General features: G+C 41.7%; 1 protein-coding gene across 4 annotated transcripts in view; it reads right to left on the reverse strand.

The window, feature by feature from the left end:
• Window positions 1-9,108: 9,108 nt before the first annotated feature.
• LCP1 (lymphocyte cytosolic protein 1) overlaps window positions 9,109-20,198 on the reverse strand; it is a 50,614-nt gene continuing 39,524 nt past the window's right edge. For all 4 annotated transcript variants that reach the window (XM_071551003.1, XM_071550994.1, XM_071551014.1 and 1 more), the window contains exons 8-16: window positions 20,005-20,147; window positions 17,909-18,004; window positions 17,185-17,380; window positions 16,425-16,503; window positions 16,118-16,232; window positions 15,140-15,273; window positions 14,068-14,191; window positions 11,995-12,119; window positions 9,109-10,599 (exon numbers count right to left, since the gene is read on the reverse strand). In XM_071551003.1, coding sequence (XP_071407104.1) covers window positions 10,467-10,599; window positions 11,995-12,119; window positions 14,068-14,191; window positions 15,140-15,273; window positions 16,118-16,232; window positions 16,425-16,503; window positions 17,185-17,380; window positions 17,909-18,004; window positions 20,005-20,147 — 1,145 coding nt within the window. In that variant the 3' untranslated portion in view covers window positions 9,109-10,466. The remainder of the gene's footprint in view (window positions 10,600-11,994; window positions 12,120-14,067; window positions 14,192-15,139; window positions 15,274-16,117; window positions 16,233-16,424; window positions 16,504-17,184; window positions 17,381-17,908; window positions 18,005-20,004; window positions 20,148-20,198) is intronic.

Raw genomic sequence — 20,198 nt, forward strand, 5'->3', positions numbered from 1 at the left:
CTTAAAGTGTTAATGAAGTGGGAGAAGGGAACACTTTCTGTTAGCTACCTGAGAAAAAAGTTTTGGACAAATGGCAGATGAAAAATATTTTTGGATGTTGGTTGCTTTTCCAGTGGGTTCTCCAGCTTTTTATAAAGAGACAGTTTACACAGTGTTTGGAAGCTACTGATTTCATGCTTGCTTTTTGGTTTCTGGAATGCAATGGAATTATTTTGCACAAAAATAAGAAAAAAATTGGTATTTGAGGAAACTAACAGCAATAGAGGAAATTCTGAGGGAAGCACAAATCAGAGTCTTGGGGCTAAGGCTCAGCACGGGTTAAAACACAATAACAGAAAAGTAAATGTAGAATGAAAGATCTAAAAATAAACAAAAAATAAAAGATGTGACCGGCCAGGAGAAAGAAAAGTATGTCCCCGTGCCTCTTGCTTGTCAGAAAGGTTCAGAGTTCTTAAGACTCAAGGTGGGCCACAAACACACTGCCTTTCAGGCTTGTGCTGACATGGCTTATTTGGATCTATCATCTTCCTCCTTTTTTCCCCCCTTCCATTAGTATTTAAACAATGAAGTCAACATCCTCCTCACCGTGCCTGGTCATCATCCTTGAGTTACTAAATGGCAGCTCCACACTCACTAGAGCCCTTAGCTCCACCCCAGCACCACCGTCCCAGCACCAGCAGCCAAACTGTTTGAATCTGGTTGCCTAAAACGAGATTCCTGGTCAGCAAGCACCTCCATAAAGTAAGCTGATTTCCAAAAGCGTGGAGGTTGCCATTGCAAAAGTATTGCCATTGCAAAAGTATTTGTGCTGTGGCACATTTCACACACAAAGAGAATTTCTGTGTCAGTTCAGTCTCCTTTCCCAGGAGTATCTGTTTATACTGTGCTGATCTTTGTTCTAATGAACAGCCAGCTATACACTGATTATCCCAAATCCTTGTAAGCTGCTGAGGAGCACTCTAAGTGTGCCCAGTTTAAAAAAACCTGTTAGCATAATAGAAAGGGGTAGGAATGTATTCAGGGACCAAACATAAGCATTAACTGCCCTGCTTCCACCCAGCTATTAGAGGTTATCGTTTGTCCTTTGACTTAGACCGACATGCCCCCTACTTTCTTGTTTTATCCTTTAGAAAGAGGGAATCATCTCCTCTAATCTTAGCCCTCCCCACTGCAGATTGCTATACCTAAGCAAGCCATCTCATGCTGCTTACATAGGTACCGCAGAGAAGTGGGCATTTTTGGGGAGCAATTCATCTGTGACCTCCTGTAGACATCTAAGAGGGTGACGAAGCACCTGGTCCTATTCATGGCCACTGGAGCTGGAGTGAGTCACTTGGAGGTAGGAGGCTGCATTTGTTCCAATGTATCCCATGGATTCTGTATATCTCCCTCCCTCAGCTTGAACAGTTCAGGTCCTTATTATGGTCATAAGCAATATGCAATGTTCCAGGCTATAAAAGTCATAAGTCAAGATTTACTTGCTCTGCCTACAGCAGTAGTTAACAATACCCTTCAAGAATTTCTGAGAACATGGGAAGTATTTCTGGAAATTAAAATGCAGCCTTAAAAAACACTGTGAAGGGCAACTATAGAAACAATTGAATTAATAAATCATTTCATTTTGATAATTTCAACTGTTTGATTTTTTTTCAAGGCTTTTTAATAATTTTATTGCAACCTAACTTGCATTTCTATGCTCTGTTTTTTAAGATCTAGAGGAAATAAGGTTGAATTTAGAAAACTCCCCTGTTGTAAGGGGAGATTTTAGTTGAATTTGAGAAAGTTTGAAATCTTTCTTTCTTGAACAAATTTATTTTTCTCTAATTGGGAAATTCATCAAAACTGATCCTTTCTGGGAAGCCTTTTTGCTGCTGCTGGGTCAGCATTCCCTGGTGAAGAGCTGCTTGATCAAAAATTACGAGTTCAAAGGTCTTGCTACACCTGGATTAATTATTCCTTCTTCACTGAGTAGACCATGGGCTATGCTTGCAAGTCTTACCACAGCAGATGTGACCAAAGCCTTGCAGTAACGGGAAACAGTTTCATTTGAGTGGGTTTCTGTTAACGTTTAGAGCAGCTTTAGAAAATGCAAAGGCTTTTATTTTAAAAAGGAATGAGCAGATCTTGGTTTTCAGAGCAGATAATTAACAAAGTTGTCTTTTCATTTCTCTGTTGAAAATTCACACTGGCAGTACATGTAGCCTCCTGCTGCCATAATTATATCATTTTTAAAAGTTTAATCACAATTTAAAGGCAATTCTAAAGAGTTGTTTTCGCTCTTTTGGACGAATGCTGTCTTTCCTCTCCCTCTGCACATTCGCGTGTAGTAACACCACTGTCCTCTGGACACAGCATAGGTGTTGTACCTCATCCAGGCCAGACTCTGGCACATCTTTGTGTGGTGGCTTAAGATGTCAGTGCTCAAAAAGGTGACAGCAGAAGAGGCACCTGTGTCCCTGCTAAGCCAGGGTATCTTTCATTGCTCAAGCACCCTCTGCACCAGCATATGCTGAGATGCTGGGCCATGGCTGGCCATCATTCTGGGCTTCTGTAGCTGCTCTTTCTGATGAAAGCCAGACCCCAGAAAGCTATCATATAAAACATACAAAATCATAGCAGAAACTTCTTGAACTGCTGCAGCCAGGGGATCTCGAGCAGTTGCTACACTGCCACTGACCAATCTCCATAGACTTCCATTAGTGGCACCCTTGGTTTTCAGCAACCAAGTGTCACAGGATTTCCTCTAAACTCAATCAGGACCTAAAAGTGGCTACCCTTTTGGATCCTGGGGCTTGCAAAGAATCCAGCGACAAGGTTTTAAATTGCAAGTCTTATCCTGTGTCAAGATTCTCAGATCTGAGTCTGTATTTCAGCGTGTGCTGAAGCACATGCTAGGTTGCTGCCCTCTCTTTGTAACAGTGAACCTGTTAATAAGCACACAGAAGGGGCAGAAGGAGGGGAGGCCAGCGGTTATCAGCAGCCACATTCCTCAGATCCTTTTCCTTGTTTGGGATTAGCATGTTCTGTTATTGTTTTGATCCTCTGGAATCCTCTTGTTCCCAACTGTTAATCAGGGAGTCCCTCTAGGGATGGGTAATCGTGCTGATGCATCCATGGGACTGACGCAGAACACAGAAGCCAAGTAAGCCTGTACTGTCCTTGTTTCTTTCAATTCAGATTCAAATGCAAAATAATCTGAAAAACGTTTATAGGCTCTTTCCCCTTTTTTTGTGAGTTATCATTACTGATGAGGCCAAAGGTAACTAGTTAGCATCCCTCCCACATGAAGCAAAAGACTAAACTCTGATGTCTGTTGCTTACTGTGCAATGCAGCTGAGTGCCGTTGCTCATGAACCACACAAGGATGCAATTAGTGTAACAGCTCTTTATTATGAATGTGACAGAACAGAATTAGAACTCAATTTACAAGTCCCCCTTTCAAACCCATTCAGCCGTTAAGGCCGCATCATCTTTCAGTTTTCCAAGGCATATAATTGATAAATGATTTCTCCCTGCACACCTCAGCTCCTCATCTTTATTCATGAACCAGTTAATCTCTGTAGGACACTGTGATCATTTACATACATGGCCAATGTCACCAACCTCTGTCATTTCATTCAGGAAACAATTTTGCAGCTCATGAAACCACCAGGAAAGAAAAATCTGGACTATGTCTGAATTTCTGTGATTTTGGCATTTCTCCCTCATGCCATTCTCAAATATAAAAATCAGATCCTACATGTGCTAGAAAATTATGGGTTAACTTGGGAGGAAACAGACTTATTGTCCCTGGGTGAGTTCTGTACAGACAGGCAGTATGTTTCAATTATAGCTGATAGGTATGAGCAGAGGCTGAAAATACATGTTTGCTTAGCATTTTGAGGACTCAGTTATGCCAATCTATTTTATTTATTTATTTATTTATTTTTATTTTATTCTCCTTGCTAGTAAGCTTTCCAGGGCCAGCAGAGAGAAAGATGCAGTAAGTGTATGCATGGTTTTGGGTGAGGAGGTGTCTCTACTGTTTAAACACTTTCCTCATGACCTCTGTTTCCTGAAGGTCTATTATTAACCACCACCCAAACAACATGTTGACCAAGTGACTCATGTTTTCTTTTTGTTAGTACATACTGATTTATTTGCCAGTGTCTTGCAAAGCAGGTTTAATTTTGTTAAACAAAGGATGTCAAAGAGAGCCACAGGAGCACTCCAAACAGAAGTACTGAGCACTGGGGAAAGTGCTCCACATGCCACCTACAGAGAGCTCACTTCGGCCAAAGTGCACACAAAAGGATCAGTGTAGGCTAGAGAGGGATTTCTGTCACAGTGCTCAGTATCCCCCTGCCCAGAGCTTTTATGAGAGCTAGAGAGTGAAACAACTGTGTGAAAATTTGTTCCTCTACTAAGCTCAAAGCCTCTGAGTGCTCCCAGATGGATACCACCAGGTCACCAGAGGCTTGTTTCCACATGTTGTAAAGCTCGACAGGGCAAGAAGGCTTTTGATAGTCCAGGTCCTATTAGCACAGTTCACAACCTCTAAAATTAGCAGAACCTGTATTTCTAGAATCTGCCTGCAACAGCAACTGGGAAGTTTCTAGGGACAATTGACTATTCAGCAAGGTCTCATCACCACATGGGCAGCATTACCCCATGTGGATTTGAGAATTACAGGACACTGATGCCACATTTCCCTATTATCAAATGTGATTGACAACGCAGCAATCAGTGAAATTAGGGCGGGGCCAGCATCCCTCCTCAGTTGTCTCTGCTGCTTTTCATTGCTGCGGCTGATTGAGCCTTTCATTGGCACGTTACTTAACCGCAGGACACTTTCACTAGCACCCAGGCAAACACAGGTCTTCAGGAGAAGGCATGTAGAGGTTGATGCTCCTAAGGCTTATCCACCACCACTCTGATGTGCAGAGTGTTCTGCTCCAGGGCTGCAAAATCAAGGGAGGGCACGTTACTGAGGGGTTGTTGACAAGATACCTCCCATCTACCCACCTCAGTGACAAACCAACATGTGCTCTGAGGTGTTCATTTGCTTAACTGCAGTGAAGAACCAGGGCAGTTTCATAGTCTGCCAGAGGTGCCTGTCAAATAAGACATGGCTTTTCTGCCTGTGTGAATCAAAGCAGCACCATGCCTGTCACTCATCTGACAGGAGATTCCCTGAGTGAACATGTGGGGTTGCCCTCCATGCTTTGTGCATTTACAGATTTCCATTGCTGTAATTCTTTAGATTCATGAGTGCCTTTCCTGAGGACATCTATGCATGCTTATGTAGCTTTCTGCTCTTTTCATAAATTTCAGACATAGCATTACCTGTGAGCACAAGGCCTGTGTGAATTCTGGCCTTTCTCAGCTTTGGACAATTTATCATGAATCTGTAATAGTAATGGTAGTTTGCATCCTGGAAACAAATTAGGTTTCCCATAAAGCACTGTTGCCTTTAAAATGTTATAAGGGCACAAAAAGTAAATAAAGTTCAATGAAAAACGGTGCTTTAAAATATAGTAACTTTACTCAGTGAGAACTAAGACTCAGAGCTGTATGTTACTTTCAGAGCAGCAAATGAATTATTAGGGGAATGACAAAGTTCTCGTGATGGCAGAAAAGAACTGCCACTGAGTACCCTGCTCATTAAGGAATACATAGACGAGTGCGTGTGTAAGCTCTAATTTCTATAGCTTTTATAATATAATCTATCCAATCACTACTGTCCACATGTCCAGTTCCACTTCCATCCCCTCCCAGTTCCCACCCCTGTTGAATTGGGGCTGGGGTCATTGGGACCCTCTGTCTTCATCCACCTCCTCTTCTTCAGCACACAAAGGTTTTTTGGACACTCTCCAGGGCTTTGGGTCACACAGCTCCATGTTTATGTTCTCTCTGATATTCTTTAATCTGGTATCTTGAGAAAGAGACTAAATAGCTGGCAGATCTTAGCTGCCCGTTCTGGAGCAGGGGTAGAGATAGAAGGGCTTTATACTATAAGCTGCTAAATATTAATTCACTAAAATCTACAGCATTACATTTACTGTGTTCCTAAAATCTACAAAATATGAAAATTTGGCATCAGATTAACATAAAATAATAAACAAAATGAGACAATTTTTAAGTGATGTTGGTCCTAACTCAGAGTTTTCCCATACTTAACTGTACAAAGTCTACAGATGTCACCTTACCAGTACACAGAACTCCTGTTTTGTGTCCTGCATAATGAACAGTTTCTTAGGTTTGTAGGAGCAACACTCCAGTGTTGCTCATCACACAGCATGCAATGAGGGCCATGCGTTCAGGGGTGGTGCTACTCTTTGCTCATTGCCTTGTCTGCTTGCCTGAAAAATACTGGATTTACATGGCTGCGCAGCTGAAGGAAAATGCTCCCAAATTCTTGGCAAGTCTGTTCTTCAAAAGGTAGAGGAGTCTGTCAGAAATGGCAGAAAATAGAGAGCTGGGTAGTCACAGTATCCACTCAGCCCATGGGTTTTCAAGATCAGGGGCACCAGGATCCATTTCTCTATCAAGCTGAAAGCAGCAGTAGCTGAATATTTGCTTTAGGATCAGTGCTGCTCGTGTGCTTTTTGCAGCCATCTGCCAGGGACAGGGCCCTATTTTCTGTGCAGAAGCCAGATTGAAGCTGCTGCTCAGTTAGGCAGTTAGGACACCAGGACCTGAAATTTATGATTAGGCTCACAACAGAATTAATCTGCAGTCAGAAGGACAAGTGATGCCAGGTTGGAGGTTTACTTTAGTTCTAACTCTGGAGGAAGTAGAAATGTATTTTTGCCTGTATAAGAGCACACAGCAGCCAGACATACTGCTTGCTATCCCCTGTCTAAGGCCAGAACAGATGATTTCTAGCGAGGATAGATGATTTACAAGAAGGTGTAAAGTCCCCATCATGCACATAATTATGCTTTACTACACTATGGGGGGCTATTTCCTTCTGAGTCCATCTGGTGATCAGAGTGTACCCTGAAGCATGTTCATTGATTGCCCTCATGTTTTTTTCTCCCAGTTACTCTAACTGCTGGATGCTTTATTTTTATTCATATGAATGTCTAAGCCTTTTTGACGCATTGAAAATTATGATTAATTGTGCAATGAAAACCAATAATGGAAGTGCTTACAAAGCCAGTTTGATCTGGGAGTGAGTCCCAAAACAGCTGCTTTCTCTAAGAGTGATGGAAAAAGTTGGAGAAAAGCAACAGCAAAAAATTCCAGATCCTGGTAGAGTTTTTTGCTGATGTTTGACATAGGCTTAACCCCTTAAGTGTCTGCTGGGAGCTTTCTTACTGGCTGCTACTACCACTTCATGAAAGCAAAACTGCAAATCCATCAAATAAACAAGAATACCCAATTAAACAGAGATGCACTGAAAAGTGAAAATATTTATATTCCTGTACCAGAATGCAGCCCCATACTTTCAGGGTCATGACAGATTCATTTTTCAAGAGAGATTCCAGAAATAGAAATGAAGACATGGTAAGGCATTTACTATAGTAACCCTGCCAACAGTACTTACTCCCTTTTGCACACTGGCAGGTGTGGCCTTTTGCCTAGATTAAGTCTCGAATTTTTTCTCCACTCTGAGAGGAGTGCATTGATGGAGCTCATGCATGCCAGTCTCTAGAACTCCATATAGAGTGAGTGCCATCTCGTGGTTAGCTCTCCCTGCTGCACTGGGCTGGTGCCAGGGCTCTCAGCGCTTCTGCAGAGCTGCAGGTTGGGGCTCAGAGTGTGTTCCCAAAAGCAGCGTGGGGCAGGGGACTGGATACAGGGAGGGATATGTGGCAGGTGCCCAGCTCCGGTGCTGGGATGCTGTGCAGGAGGAAAAGCAGTCTCTTTCACAAAACATTCTTCAAATAAGAGCATACATCACCTGACCCGTCTCCAGAGCCTGAGGTAGAGGCAGCTTTCAATCTCCAGTGCTTCTGAATTCCTACATCTTGCCTAGTGGAAATGTATGATGCACGAAAGCCTCCTCTCCTTGCCTCTCTCAGAAGGCTTCTTTAAAAATCCTACTGCTATGCAAACACCTGAGTTGCTAAGGGTTGGTGAATGGGAAATGCCTGAAAATCCCTTCTACTCTCTGGGCAAAGCAAATGCCTCCATTCATTTGGGATCAAGGGAAAAGCCACCTCTCTCGCCCTGGTACTGCTGCCATTTGACATCTGTCAACTACTTCTCTGTCATTACTGCCCCTAAGTCTGGGGTGACACCATCTCCCTGCATGGGGATTCCAGAGCATGGCTGTCTTCAGGCAGGATTACATGCTCCTTTCAGATCTGTACCATCCAGCCAGCCAAAAATGGCCCCGTCAGTTTGCAAACACACACATATGTATGCAACACACAAAATACATGGTCATCCCACCCAAGAAAGATGCTGCAGTCACATTTTCCGCAGTCACACTTTCCTCTTTCTGGTTTTTCTCTGCAGGACTCCCAAGTCAATCATAAGGGGAGAGCAGCTGCTTTCCCAGTGCCACCCTTCTTTTCTGGCAACAGCGGGTCCTACATCTGAAAACAGGAGGAATGACCTAGAGGCCATAGTCTGCTAACTCCCCCTGCCTGGGCAATAAGCTGGGGTGGCATTTCAATTTTTTAACATTTGAGATGTTCTCCTCTGCTGCCAACACTGGGAAATACTGTGACCAGATAGAATGGGCCTTAGGATGCCGTACCTTTCCCATCCTGTATTAAATTTATAGGTTCATAAGAGGAACAGGGCAGGCAGATCTGATCAGGAACAGGATCTGGCCATTACTGCAGAAACAAGGCAGCACATTTAAGAATGCTTAAAAGAAGCAAAGTTTATGGGTACATGAGCAAAGGAAGAGCATGACAGGCATGGTGCCAAGTCAGAAAGATCACACACATTGTCCCACCTTTGGCAGTGTCTCAGAGTGGCATGTTCAAAAACAGCCTAGGAAATAACTCTTCCCATTCTCTGTAACCTGTGGTTTTGGTAACAATACATATCCTTAACAAGACATATCCTTAGCAAGCCTACAGATTATTTTTAACTCTCTCTCTGTTTCAGCCATATGATACACACTTCCCTGTTAGCACATGCACTCCTAGAAGCAAAGACTACACATTTGGCTTTATAGAACATTTTATTTGAAGAGACTTCTTACGTCATTGAATATTGGTTCTTTATTAAGGCAATTCTGATGGACTGGAGGAGATGGAAAGGGAGAGAGCTGAGACTGTGTCAACGGGATTCCATTAAGGCAAAATTCCCTCCTTCTGCATTTCACCACAGTAAAATCCATGTAAAGGCCATAACAGTAAATGTCTCATGCCAAAGAAGAGATTCAGTGCAAATATATCCCACTGACTATCTATAGACAGGGCTAGGTCCTAATCTGAGGCAAATTGACAGTGCCTTGGTAACTGCCAAGCTAAGCTGATTTAGCCCCATTGAGGATCCTAGCCTGGGTTCAGGGAAGCATTTTAGTATGTATTTCATCTGCAAGCACATTTAAATGCTCTCCTGAATCAGAGCCGCAGCCCCTTGAGTGCAAGTCTGTGAAGTTAACAGAGTTTAATTTTTACTGACTACATAAATATGTCACTCTGTATCCCTTTGGTTCATTTCTTATTGTATTGCTACTAACTGAGTACATTTCCTTAGTTTCTTTAACAAGGTTTCCATTTCTATCATGCTTTGCAATCTGTTTGTTTTAAATGTGTTATGACATAAAAATGAATTATCCTTTGGAGAATGTTTCTTGCAAAGGTTCCAGAGTCTGGAGGACAAGGCTGCAGTATGGGGTTTTTTTTTCAGTGAGCAGTAATGTAACCTGTGAGTAATGTCACTGATGGCAGAGGCATAACTTGTAGAGAAAAGTACTGCTCAGTTCACATACCAGCAACACATCACAGACACCAAATACTTCTCTCTTTCCAAAAGAATTTCCTAAGAGGAGCCTACCATTCCAAAAATATAGTCACTAATACCTGACTTGGCTTGGGGAAACCGCTTGTATTATCCCAGGTGCAAAGTGAAGGTAAGTATGGCAGAAATGCTATGAAAGGCATGATGACATTTTCAGGCAGAAGCAGTGTATAACATTTCATAGTCCTAAAAGCTGTCTGTATTCCCAAAGATGAAAAGATCTTCTCCAGGTGACCCTTGACAGAAACCCCCAGTATCCATTAATAAAAGGATATATTTAGGCCTCTGTATTGGTAACTTATTCAGGAATATGAAATTGTTATATATAGCAAAGTAGAAAATAAGGTAAAGAAATTAAGCACATATTACTGTTCAAAACAAAATATTTCCTGGATACACGTGAATACACGACTTCTGTATGATCTGGAACCATGTATAACATTCATGTCTTAAAAACATGAGCACCCTGCATATTTCTTTGATACAGAAAAGAGCATCCAGTTTGAGGGAATCTAAATGGTGAATAACAGGCATCAGTACAAGTCTTTTGTGCTTTAAACTTTCTTCATGCCTTTTCCCATAAGGCAAGCAAAGACTGTCATGACCATTTTAGGTTTTACTTCAACCAGGTCTTCTGGAAGGGCATAGACTCTTGCTCCGATTTTTCTTGCCATAGAGATGGCATATCTGCATTGCAGGGGTGAAGAAACAGAAAAAAGGAAAAAAAATAAAGACATAAATTAGTGCAGTAGCATTAATTTTGACTCTGTTAACTGTTTTACATGATCAATACTAGAGTGGGTTTTACTGAGTCACCAAAGTTAGACCTTTCTCTAGGAATGTGTGAGATAGGTTCATAAAGAACTGAATTTCTAGTAAAAGTTACAGTGTATTCCCTGATGGTTAGAGCACTGATTACCCTCAGGATGGGAGACTGCAGGTCAAATTCTGGTATGAAATATTTAGGCTCCCATCCCCTGAAAGATTATCCTCACATTCTGGTCTTACTGCCTCTCCATTCCTGAGACTCAGTCTTTGTGCATAAACAAACTTGAAAGGAAGGAAGCAGAAGGCTGATGTCAGTGGAGATCAGTGCTGTTGGAAATCAACATTCAGGGATTTCTGTTTCAGTCATACCCAGAATGTGCAAGTTGACATTCCCATCTCCCTGCTCAGAGTGCACTGTTGCACAGCTGCTATGGGTTTGTCTCTTCTCTCTAATTTTTTCCACTAAAAAAACCTAGAAAATCCCAGTTTCCTCCCACTTCAGAGTACATACATTTGTGAAATTCTCCCCAAAATGCAGAGAAACATTGAGAGGGTGGGCAGAAGATGGTGGGAACTGAGGAAAAGAACAGCAGAGGAATCAAGAAAATAAGTACAGAGAAAAGCACACATAGAATTGCAAGATGGTAGGAAATGGAAGTGAAAAAGAACAGTGAGAAAAGTCTCTACCAAAATGATGGCAACCCGAATTGCCTTACAGTCATCTTTTTCTCTTTTATATTTAACAGAGAGAGGAGAAGTCAAACTGATAATCAGACCAGGAGTTGATCTGTTTAACTCTAAAAAGAAAGGGAGATGTCCCCAGAAATGACTCTCTGCTAGGAAATCATTTGTATTCAGGGGAAAGAAAACCCCAATATCCATATCCACAGATTCAGTTTTTCAGGCATGAATCCTGACCTCCCCTTTCTCTCTTAAATATGCTACTTCCACCTGTATGTGACTAGAGAGCTACCATGGCCTCTAATCACTGTTTTGCATAGCTCACTATTGTTGGCATTGTTCCCTGATCCCTGAAAGAATTTTAAATTTAATATAGGAAAGTAGGAGCTTGTGAAGCCAAGTGATTTTAATCCCTTCAAGGGATTTATAAAGCAGGAACTACAACATTACACACTTCATTTCTATTGATAGTCTTTTTACTACCCAATTCCTAGCCTTCATGCTTCTAACTCTGGTAGTATTTCTCAGTTGAGGTTGTGCCAGATGAGAATGACAAGAGAGCAGTTTTCAAAGACAGAGTTAGGCAAGCCTGAACAGAGAACTCATGTTAAGTGCCACTTGGCACAAACGTACTTAGCATTATTTAGTTTCTCCTCATCATTCAGGTCCTCTGTTTTCAAGAGGTCATACTTGATTGATCCTGGTTGAATGGCATCAATGAGATCCAGGACTGGCATGCTGGTGCTGATTTTGCTATCCTGCACAGATGAAAAATAAAATTAGATGCAAGAACAGGATGACAGATCTCCCACAAAAACAGAGTCTAGACTCAAGAGCAATGGACAGCTCAGTCAAATACCATTTAGATCTTCACAAAGAGCTACTTAGAATAATTTTTTATCTAAGGCAGACTAATAACTCTTTCAAGGATTGTTTTTTAACCCAAGGAATGACGCCTCATAGAATTGTTTAGGTTAGAAAAGACTTTTAAGATCACCAGGTCTACCCTTAACTTCCAAGTCCACCACTAAATCATGTCCCTAAGCACCACAGCTACACATCTTTTAAATCCTCTAAGGATCCTCAACCACTTCACTGGGCAGCCTGCTCCAGGGCTTGACAACCCTTTCAAGGAAGAAATTTCCCCTGATAACCAATCTAAACGTCCCTGGCCATTTCCAAACTTAAGGCCATTTCCTCTCATCTTGTCACTCATTACCTGAAGAAGAGACCAACCCCCATCTGCCTACAACCCCTTTCAGGTTGTTGTAGAGAGTGACAACATCTCTCTTCAGCCTCCTTTTCCCCAGGCTAAACAACTCCAGCTCCTTCAGCCCCTCCTCATAAGACTGGTGCTCCAGACTCTTCCCCAGCTCTGTTGCCCTTCTCTGGACATGCTCCAGCATCTCAATGTCTTTCTTGTAGAGAGGGTCCCAGAACTGAACACAGGATTTCAGGTGTGGCTGAGTGCAGAGGCATAATCACTTCTCTGATCCTGCTGGTCACACTATTTCTGATACAGGCCAGGATGCCACTGGCCTCCTTGGCCACCTGGGCACACTGCTGGCTCATGTTCAGCTGCTGTCAACCAGCACCCCCAGGTGCTTTTCCACTGGGCTACTCTCCAGCCACTCTTCCCCCAGCCTGTGGCACTGCATGGGGTTGTTATGGGCAAAGTGCAGGACCCAGCACTGGGTGTTGTTAACCGTTCTACAACTGGCCTTGGTCCATCAATCCAGACTATCCAGGTTCCTCTGCAGAACCTTTCTGCCCTTCAGCAGATCAACACTCCCACCCAGCTTGGTGTCCTCTGCAAAATGACAGAGGGTTCATTTGATCCCCTCATCCAGACCTCCAATAAATATGTTAAACAGGATCAGCCCAGAGAGCAAGCCTTGAGACCAGTCAGTTTCGCCAGGAAAATGCTGTGGAAAACTGTGTCAAAGGCTTTACTAAAGTCCAGTTAGACAAGATCCATAGCCCTTCCCTCATCCATTAAGTAGGTCACCTTGTCATTAAATCAGAAGATGGGGTGCAGGCCTTGTGAATTTGCTTCCTTTGGGCAGAGGACACTGATACACATCTACTGATGGGAGGTGTGAGAGGGATCAGCACTGTGATTTCTGAACTCATTACATGAAGCTTGATGGATCTGTTGCAAACTGCTGACGTACCTAACTGAGTGTTCCCCAGCTTGGGAAGTATCATGGATACATTAGCAGAATTGGAAGCTCTCTAGTATTGGCTCATCTCTCTGTTTATATGGTACCTGGCAAAACAGGGTAAGGTCCCCTGAATGGTAGTACCAGAATATAAATGTATTGCTATTGTTAATTTTGATACTGTTATTTGTAATTGCTGTTGATTCATAATCAACAGCACAGCAGTTCTTGCTTAATTCCAGTCAACATTCCTGACTCCATACTTTTGATTTCCTGTGTCAAACTGTTATTCAAGGTGTTTCCTGTTACATTCATATTATATTTCTATTACTTTTTCATAATAAAACCCCTTGAATAAATTCTGTTTATTTGAACATGCCTTTAAAAGGGAATAAAAATACTCAAACTATGTAGTTAGTTATAACATAGAGTGTATCTGTATATGCATACAGGCGACTTCTATATACAGGCAACATCTGTAATATACACACAAACATACTGAGTAAGAGATTCCTAAGCAGAGACTTCTAACAAAAAACTATACCTTGAAACTGGAGATGGTTGAATCCTTCCCGGCTGCAGTCAGTGTTTCATTGACCCAGCTGACAATGATGTCATCATTGACCTTCTCTCCACCACCAATGTCCTCCAGGATACTCAGGGTGTACCTTAAGAGGGAAGCCAGGATATCTGCTCAAAGTCTACCATAACCTCAGAGCTGTCCTGTATGTGGGCACCTTGACTGGGATCACCCCAACAGGCCTCTTTGACCTGATATTCCCCTGCCTCCCACACACTCACAGTGCATATGATTTATATTATAACATGATAATTGATTTAATGAGTCTAATTGATCCTCAATTCCTTAATCACTGTTTTGGGAGTGTTAAAAGGTTTTGATACTCAAAATTCCTAGAAGTCCCTTTTAATGGATCTCAGCGTTAATGATTCATTCTCATAATGCTTAAAAAATAATCACTGACTTTAGGGACAGAACAGAATCATTCTGCTCACTTCCTGCATCAAAACAAGCCTAGAATATTTTGCTTATATGTGAGCGTACACCTTGGAAAGACATCCCAAAGTGATGATGAGTAATCATTATATCCCTAGTTTAATTACCTACCTGATAAACCTCTACCTTGCTTTATAGTCTGAATTTAGTCTGTATTCATTTCCTAACTACTCAGTTTTGGAGCTCTCAAACACAGGAACATACACAGAGAATTGCATTAAAATGAGGAGATCTACTGAGTTGTACCCACTTCAGACAGTGGGTTACAAAACTTCTGCATCAGTTCTTATCCCCATTCCCTGATACTGAGGCCCTTCAACTTCTTTTCCTCTCTTCCATGCACAATGAACATTTACTCATGCTATACAGATAGTGACAATAATAATCTGCCTAAGCTGACTGTAATGGCCTTGCCCACAAGACGTGCTTCCTGATTGCATTCCTAACAAGGAGTGAACAAAGGGTTGATCTGCCTTTGTATTTCAGTGCAAACAGGAGTGAGAAAGATGTAGCCTGTAAAGCCTTCGCAGTGATAGCATCAGGAAACTATTACAATGCAAAATGAGTATACCAAAATGCTCTGACATAGATACTGACATACCTTCTCATCAACTGCCAGATTAAGGCCAGCGTGAGTGTACGGTTTCCTTCATTGAGATCTTGCCCAGCAATACCAACAAGGGAAAATTTGGCTTGATTCTTTCCCAGTTCCACTGCATAGTTGCAGTTTTCAAGCTGTGTTAATGGCACAATCAATTGGTGTGGTTCAAAAACATAGGAAAAAAAAAGACAGGACAACATTACTTTAAATTGCTTGGATTTCTCAGCCCAGATCCTCCTGGGCAAACAGGAACTTTGGGGCTCTGTGATAATACAGCTGTTTGAATACCAGCAGGCAGTTCCATCCCCCAAATACCACAGTAAACAGATAACATTAAAGGAAATGTTATACTTTGTCATCAGGGCCTGAAAAGCAGATTACCCTGGAAAACAAAAATGTATGGCTCATGGGTACCTCCAGCATCATGGCATTGCACTGAGATAAAGGGCTAGTGTCCCAGTCAATATTTTACATTAGGTGATCGTTCTGGTCTAACTGAATGGAATTACTCATCCAGATAGTTGCCAGAAAGCTTTGTATTTAGCAGCAACTGTGTGATCAGTTATTGATGCATTTGGTCAAGAATGCTTAGGATCACTGTCTTCATTTGATGTGGACAGCAGTGATCTGGACAGCTGCAATTAAGCTGGTGCCATATGTCTCACAGTGCAGATGCATTATAATTGGTGCTTAAAACAGTAGCAAAAGTGGTCTGCAAATACAGATTTTAAATAATTATGCAAAAGCTGTCGAGTCTTTTTACTTTACAAATATTTTGAACCTGTCAACAGAGCAAGTGAGTCGAATGGATGTTAATTTTTCAGGATGAGAAATTATTCACTGAGTAGACAAAAAATCATTTAATGTGTTGTAGTTGGCACTGGAAAGCAACAGGAGTACCCACATTGCTATTTGAAACTACACAGACATTCTCTGAGGATAAGGCATCACTACTGGAGCTATTGTAGGATTTTGTACCTTCTTCATGTTGCCACCCAGTTTCGGATATGGTGGTTTGTTCACTCTATTCCAGTCTACTGGCACTTTGATCTTTTCATAGAGCTGGAAGATAACCAAGGCATCTGACAGGTCACTGAAAAAAAATAGATACATTATTGTACAAAGAACAGAGGAAAGAAACACAACTAAACTAGTAGAGGTAAACTTAGTTTCCTAAAAAGCAAGAAGCAACATATATTCTTATGCAGTACAAAAGTTTTTATGTTTTTGTGAACAATTTCTGGCTGTAATTATCAACTGAAGAAAGCATAGTATCTTGTCTTACCTATATAAGTGATTTACACGTGGATTAACACCCAGGGAGTTCATCCAGTTCCTGAATGTCCTCTCTTCCCTTGTCTCACCTAAAACAACAGATACATCAATCAACAGACCTGCAAAACTCAACACTCTAGTAAAAGAAGTGTCTTGTGAAGAAACTCGAATTTCGAATTTACGATGCACTGAAAGAACAAAAGAAGGCACTGGTTGGCATGGGAAATAAAGAAGCATGGTGCACAATGCAATGTTTCTTCATTTCCTATATATTATAGTATTTAGACAGATTGGTCTTTAAATGCCTTCAAGAATTCAAGAACAGCCTCTGCCCCAGCATGAACAGTTTCACTATGAGGCTGAGAAAGAAGAACATGAAGCTCAGCAAATGATCCATACAACAGTGGTCCTGACCCAAATCCAGAGCAGGCAGGCAGCAGGCTTATGCAAGATATGATTTTTAAATTATGTTCTCAAATAAGAGAATGCCAGATCAACTGTAATTTCAACTAACAAGCAAGCTTAATAGTCCATACTGGTTCAGATATCCCACAAACATTTTTGTCTTTAAACATGTGCTATCCACAGAACAGACCCCTAAATTATGAGCAGCTACATGCAGGTAAAGGGCAACCTCTGTTTCTAAAGGCTGCCTGTGCTAACAGTCCAGTGAGTACTTGTCTGAAGGACATAAAATTAGGTTGATATATCATCAACTCAGAGCTGGGAATACTGTGGCCAGAACCATCTTTTCTTTGCATTTTCCTGACCTTCAATGGAGCTCCAGTCGATGTCCTGGTTCTCTGGCTTATGCAGGGCAGGATATTTGTTGAACAAGTTGGCGATGAAGGCCAGATTTAGCTTGGGGTTGCCCCGGACGACATCAGTGGCCGTGACGAACTGGCGGCAGCCCAGGCGCTCTGCCTGCTGCAGCATGCACTCTGCGCGCTGCACATCATCCTTCTCCTGCAGCGGCACAACACACGCCATCAGCCTCACATCACCACCTGGCACTGCACGCCAGACCCACCTGGGGTCTCTGTGTGTGGATCTAGGCGTGGAACTGTTGAAGGAGGTCCTTGATGGATTTACAGCTATTCCCTTTCCCTATTCTACTAATGGCAAGTCTCTGTGTTCAGATGGGCTTTGCCTATAATTCAACCATCTCATCATATTGCTTTTACAGTTATATTCCATATAAAACGTGATCATTTCATGAAATTCCCAAAAAAATGTATTTAAATACACTTGTTACATGCTAGTAGTTTATCAGTGTGGTTAAATAGTTGCTAAAGTTTCAGAGATAATATCTAACAAAAGTCAAAACACATGATTCTTTGAATTTGAAAGCGTTGATTTCTGAAATACAAGATCATGTTGCAATGCTAAAAAGAATTTGCTTGTTCTGACATCCCAGTGCAACTCTATGTTGACCAGCAATGCAAGTAAGAGACAGAAAATATCGGCATTTACTCTCAACTTATCTCATCTTACCCTTAATCCTGACATGTCAATAGTAATAGCTGGAATGCCCTCTTCATCTCCCTTGGGAGCGACTTGGTTCAGCAAATGGTAATAAGCTCTTGAGTCCTGTGACAGACAGAGAAATTAAAGGGAAGAAAAATTACATCTAAAGCTCAGCCTCTGTATGCCAGTGCTTCCCCAACAATGCGCCTGCATGCTTCGTTTTTATTACATTGATCACTGGGCTACATAATTAAATTAATTAAGCTGGAAGCACTTAGCAATTCCTGTTTTATGCTGTGTTTGCCAGATCTATTTCTTCCCTAAGCCAATATACATGTGCTGCAGAACACTCAATGCACAATACAAAATACTGTATGTTGCACTTAAAAAAAAAGACAGGACAATGAAGAGATATTAGAATTTACTGAACATAGAATTAGATATAAGAAAATGCATACCTTTATAATGTTGTAGAAGTCAGGCTGCTGAGCATTTAATGAAAGAAAATGCAGAAGGAGAAAGCAGAAGTTTAAAGCGGATTTCTAAGCAATGCTGGAACAGTTATGGAAGAGAAAGCATAGTTTTCAAGGACGAAAGTTAAAACCAACAACAGTATCAGCATTTTTCTGGCAAAAGGGCAGGAAGAAGACAAGAATTTAACATGTTGTGTCTTTAATATTTCATTAAATACAACGTTGCTTCCATATGTAGAAAATATTAACTCACTTCAAAAGTAGTTCAAAGAACTGAAAATAAGGCTACATGTTAATGTTTAGGGACTTGACTAAATCAACTGATGTTCTTCAAAATATAAAGTAGATTACATAAACTATTTTAAATATTTCACATCTTCATTACTACCCACCATATCTAGAAGTGGTTATTTATAACAGAATTAAGGCGGGGAAACAGTCTTAGTGAATGGCTGTAAATGCTGAAGTCTTGTAAATGTGTGCCTTATTTTCCAACTGTAAATACCGTAAGTGCGATTTAGCTTTCAGTTGTAGATAGAATTTAGTTAGTTGTACTACAGTCCTCTTAACCAGCCTACAAGATGGGAAAGACTCCATTCCCTTCCCTTTTTTTGATATTCTTCAGTCACCTCCACCCACTGAACCAAAAATCTGTTACAACAAAAAAATGGATTGTGAGCTGTGACTCTCCACCCCTCCTGTAGCATTCCCTCTGTTTTGGTCTGTATTTCAGGTAAATGCTTGTGCTTATGCTTCAGTCTCTAGTGAAGCCTACAATCATGTGTCTCTGGAGCTGAACTTTTCCCTTGCTATACTGGCAGCATGCAGGTCAGGCTGTGGCTGGTGAAGTCAATGTGCCAGCCAGCCCTGGCTTTCCTGGCAGCCAACTCAGACACCTTCCCTGATACAGCCCTTACAGCTCTGGGCCTCAGACTGTGTTTCAGTGTCTGAAGTTCATCCGTATTCATCACTGAGGTTCAAGTACATCTCTCTGGAAAGAATGAAGGCCCTACAAGAAAGCTCTGTTGAAATCCACCCCCATGAGCCTTTGAAGTTCCAAGCATGTGAAATATGCTGTATGGTCTCAAGACCCATCCCTGTAAGTGCCTCCCAGTATAGCTATATTATTTTGAATAGTCCCACTGAATTAAAACTTGCAGGTAAGAGCATTCAGAGCTATAGCAATGGTTGGGGCAGAGAAGCACATAATCCAGGTACAGTACTGAAGGAAGGATCAAGTAGGGGAATTGGAAGAGTCCCATCCCCTTCTTCTGCATCTACTTACATGTTTCAGTAAGGCCCAGGCTTTTCCAAACCAGTGAGGTCAAAAGTCATTTAAGAACATTTAGGAAGGATGAGAGCAATAGAGGCAAGGAACTGAAAACACAGTGGTAGAGTCCATATACCCTGTCTGAAGCCAGCAGCCATTCCTTTCCCAAGCATTTGGTGTGTGCTGGGGCTGGCAGTGATGACTGGGAGGTCAGGAAAAGGAGGAATACTACTGAGGGGAAAGGTAACCTTCACTAAAAACATTCTTCAACAAAGCAGTCTCAGCTGCTTGAATTGTTTCAGTGCTCAGTTCCTGTGTGGAGAACAGGAATTTGGGTGTGGAGCTACTGTTTTGCTATTGTTGATCAGTGCTTCTCATACCTTGATGTCTGAGCTGAAGTTGGTGACTTTGTTGACTCCTGCATTTTCCAGGTGATAGTTTGCCCACCTCAGCAGCAGGTCCTCTGGAGACAACTTCATCAGATCTTCCAGGCTCTCTCCTTCTCTCAGAAGAGCAATCAAGGCTAAACAGAGGGAAAAAAACCCAAGAAAAATAATGATGTGAATGCTTTTTG

The sequence above is a fragment of the Pithys albifrons genome, chromosome 1 (genome assembly GCF_047495875.1).
Source record: "Pithys albifrons albifrons isolate INPA30051 chromosome 1, PitAlb_v1, whole genome shotgun sequence".
Lineage (NCBI taxonomy): Eukaryota > Metazoa > Chordata > Aves > Passeriformes > Thamnophilidae > Pithys > Pithys albifrons.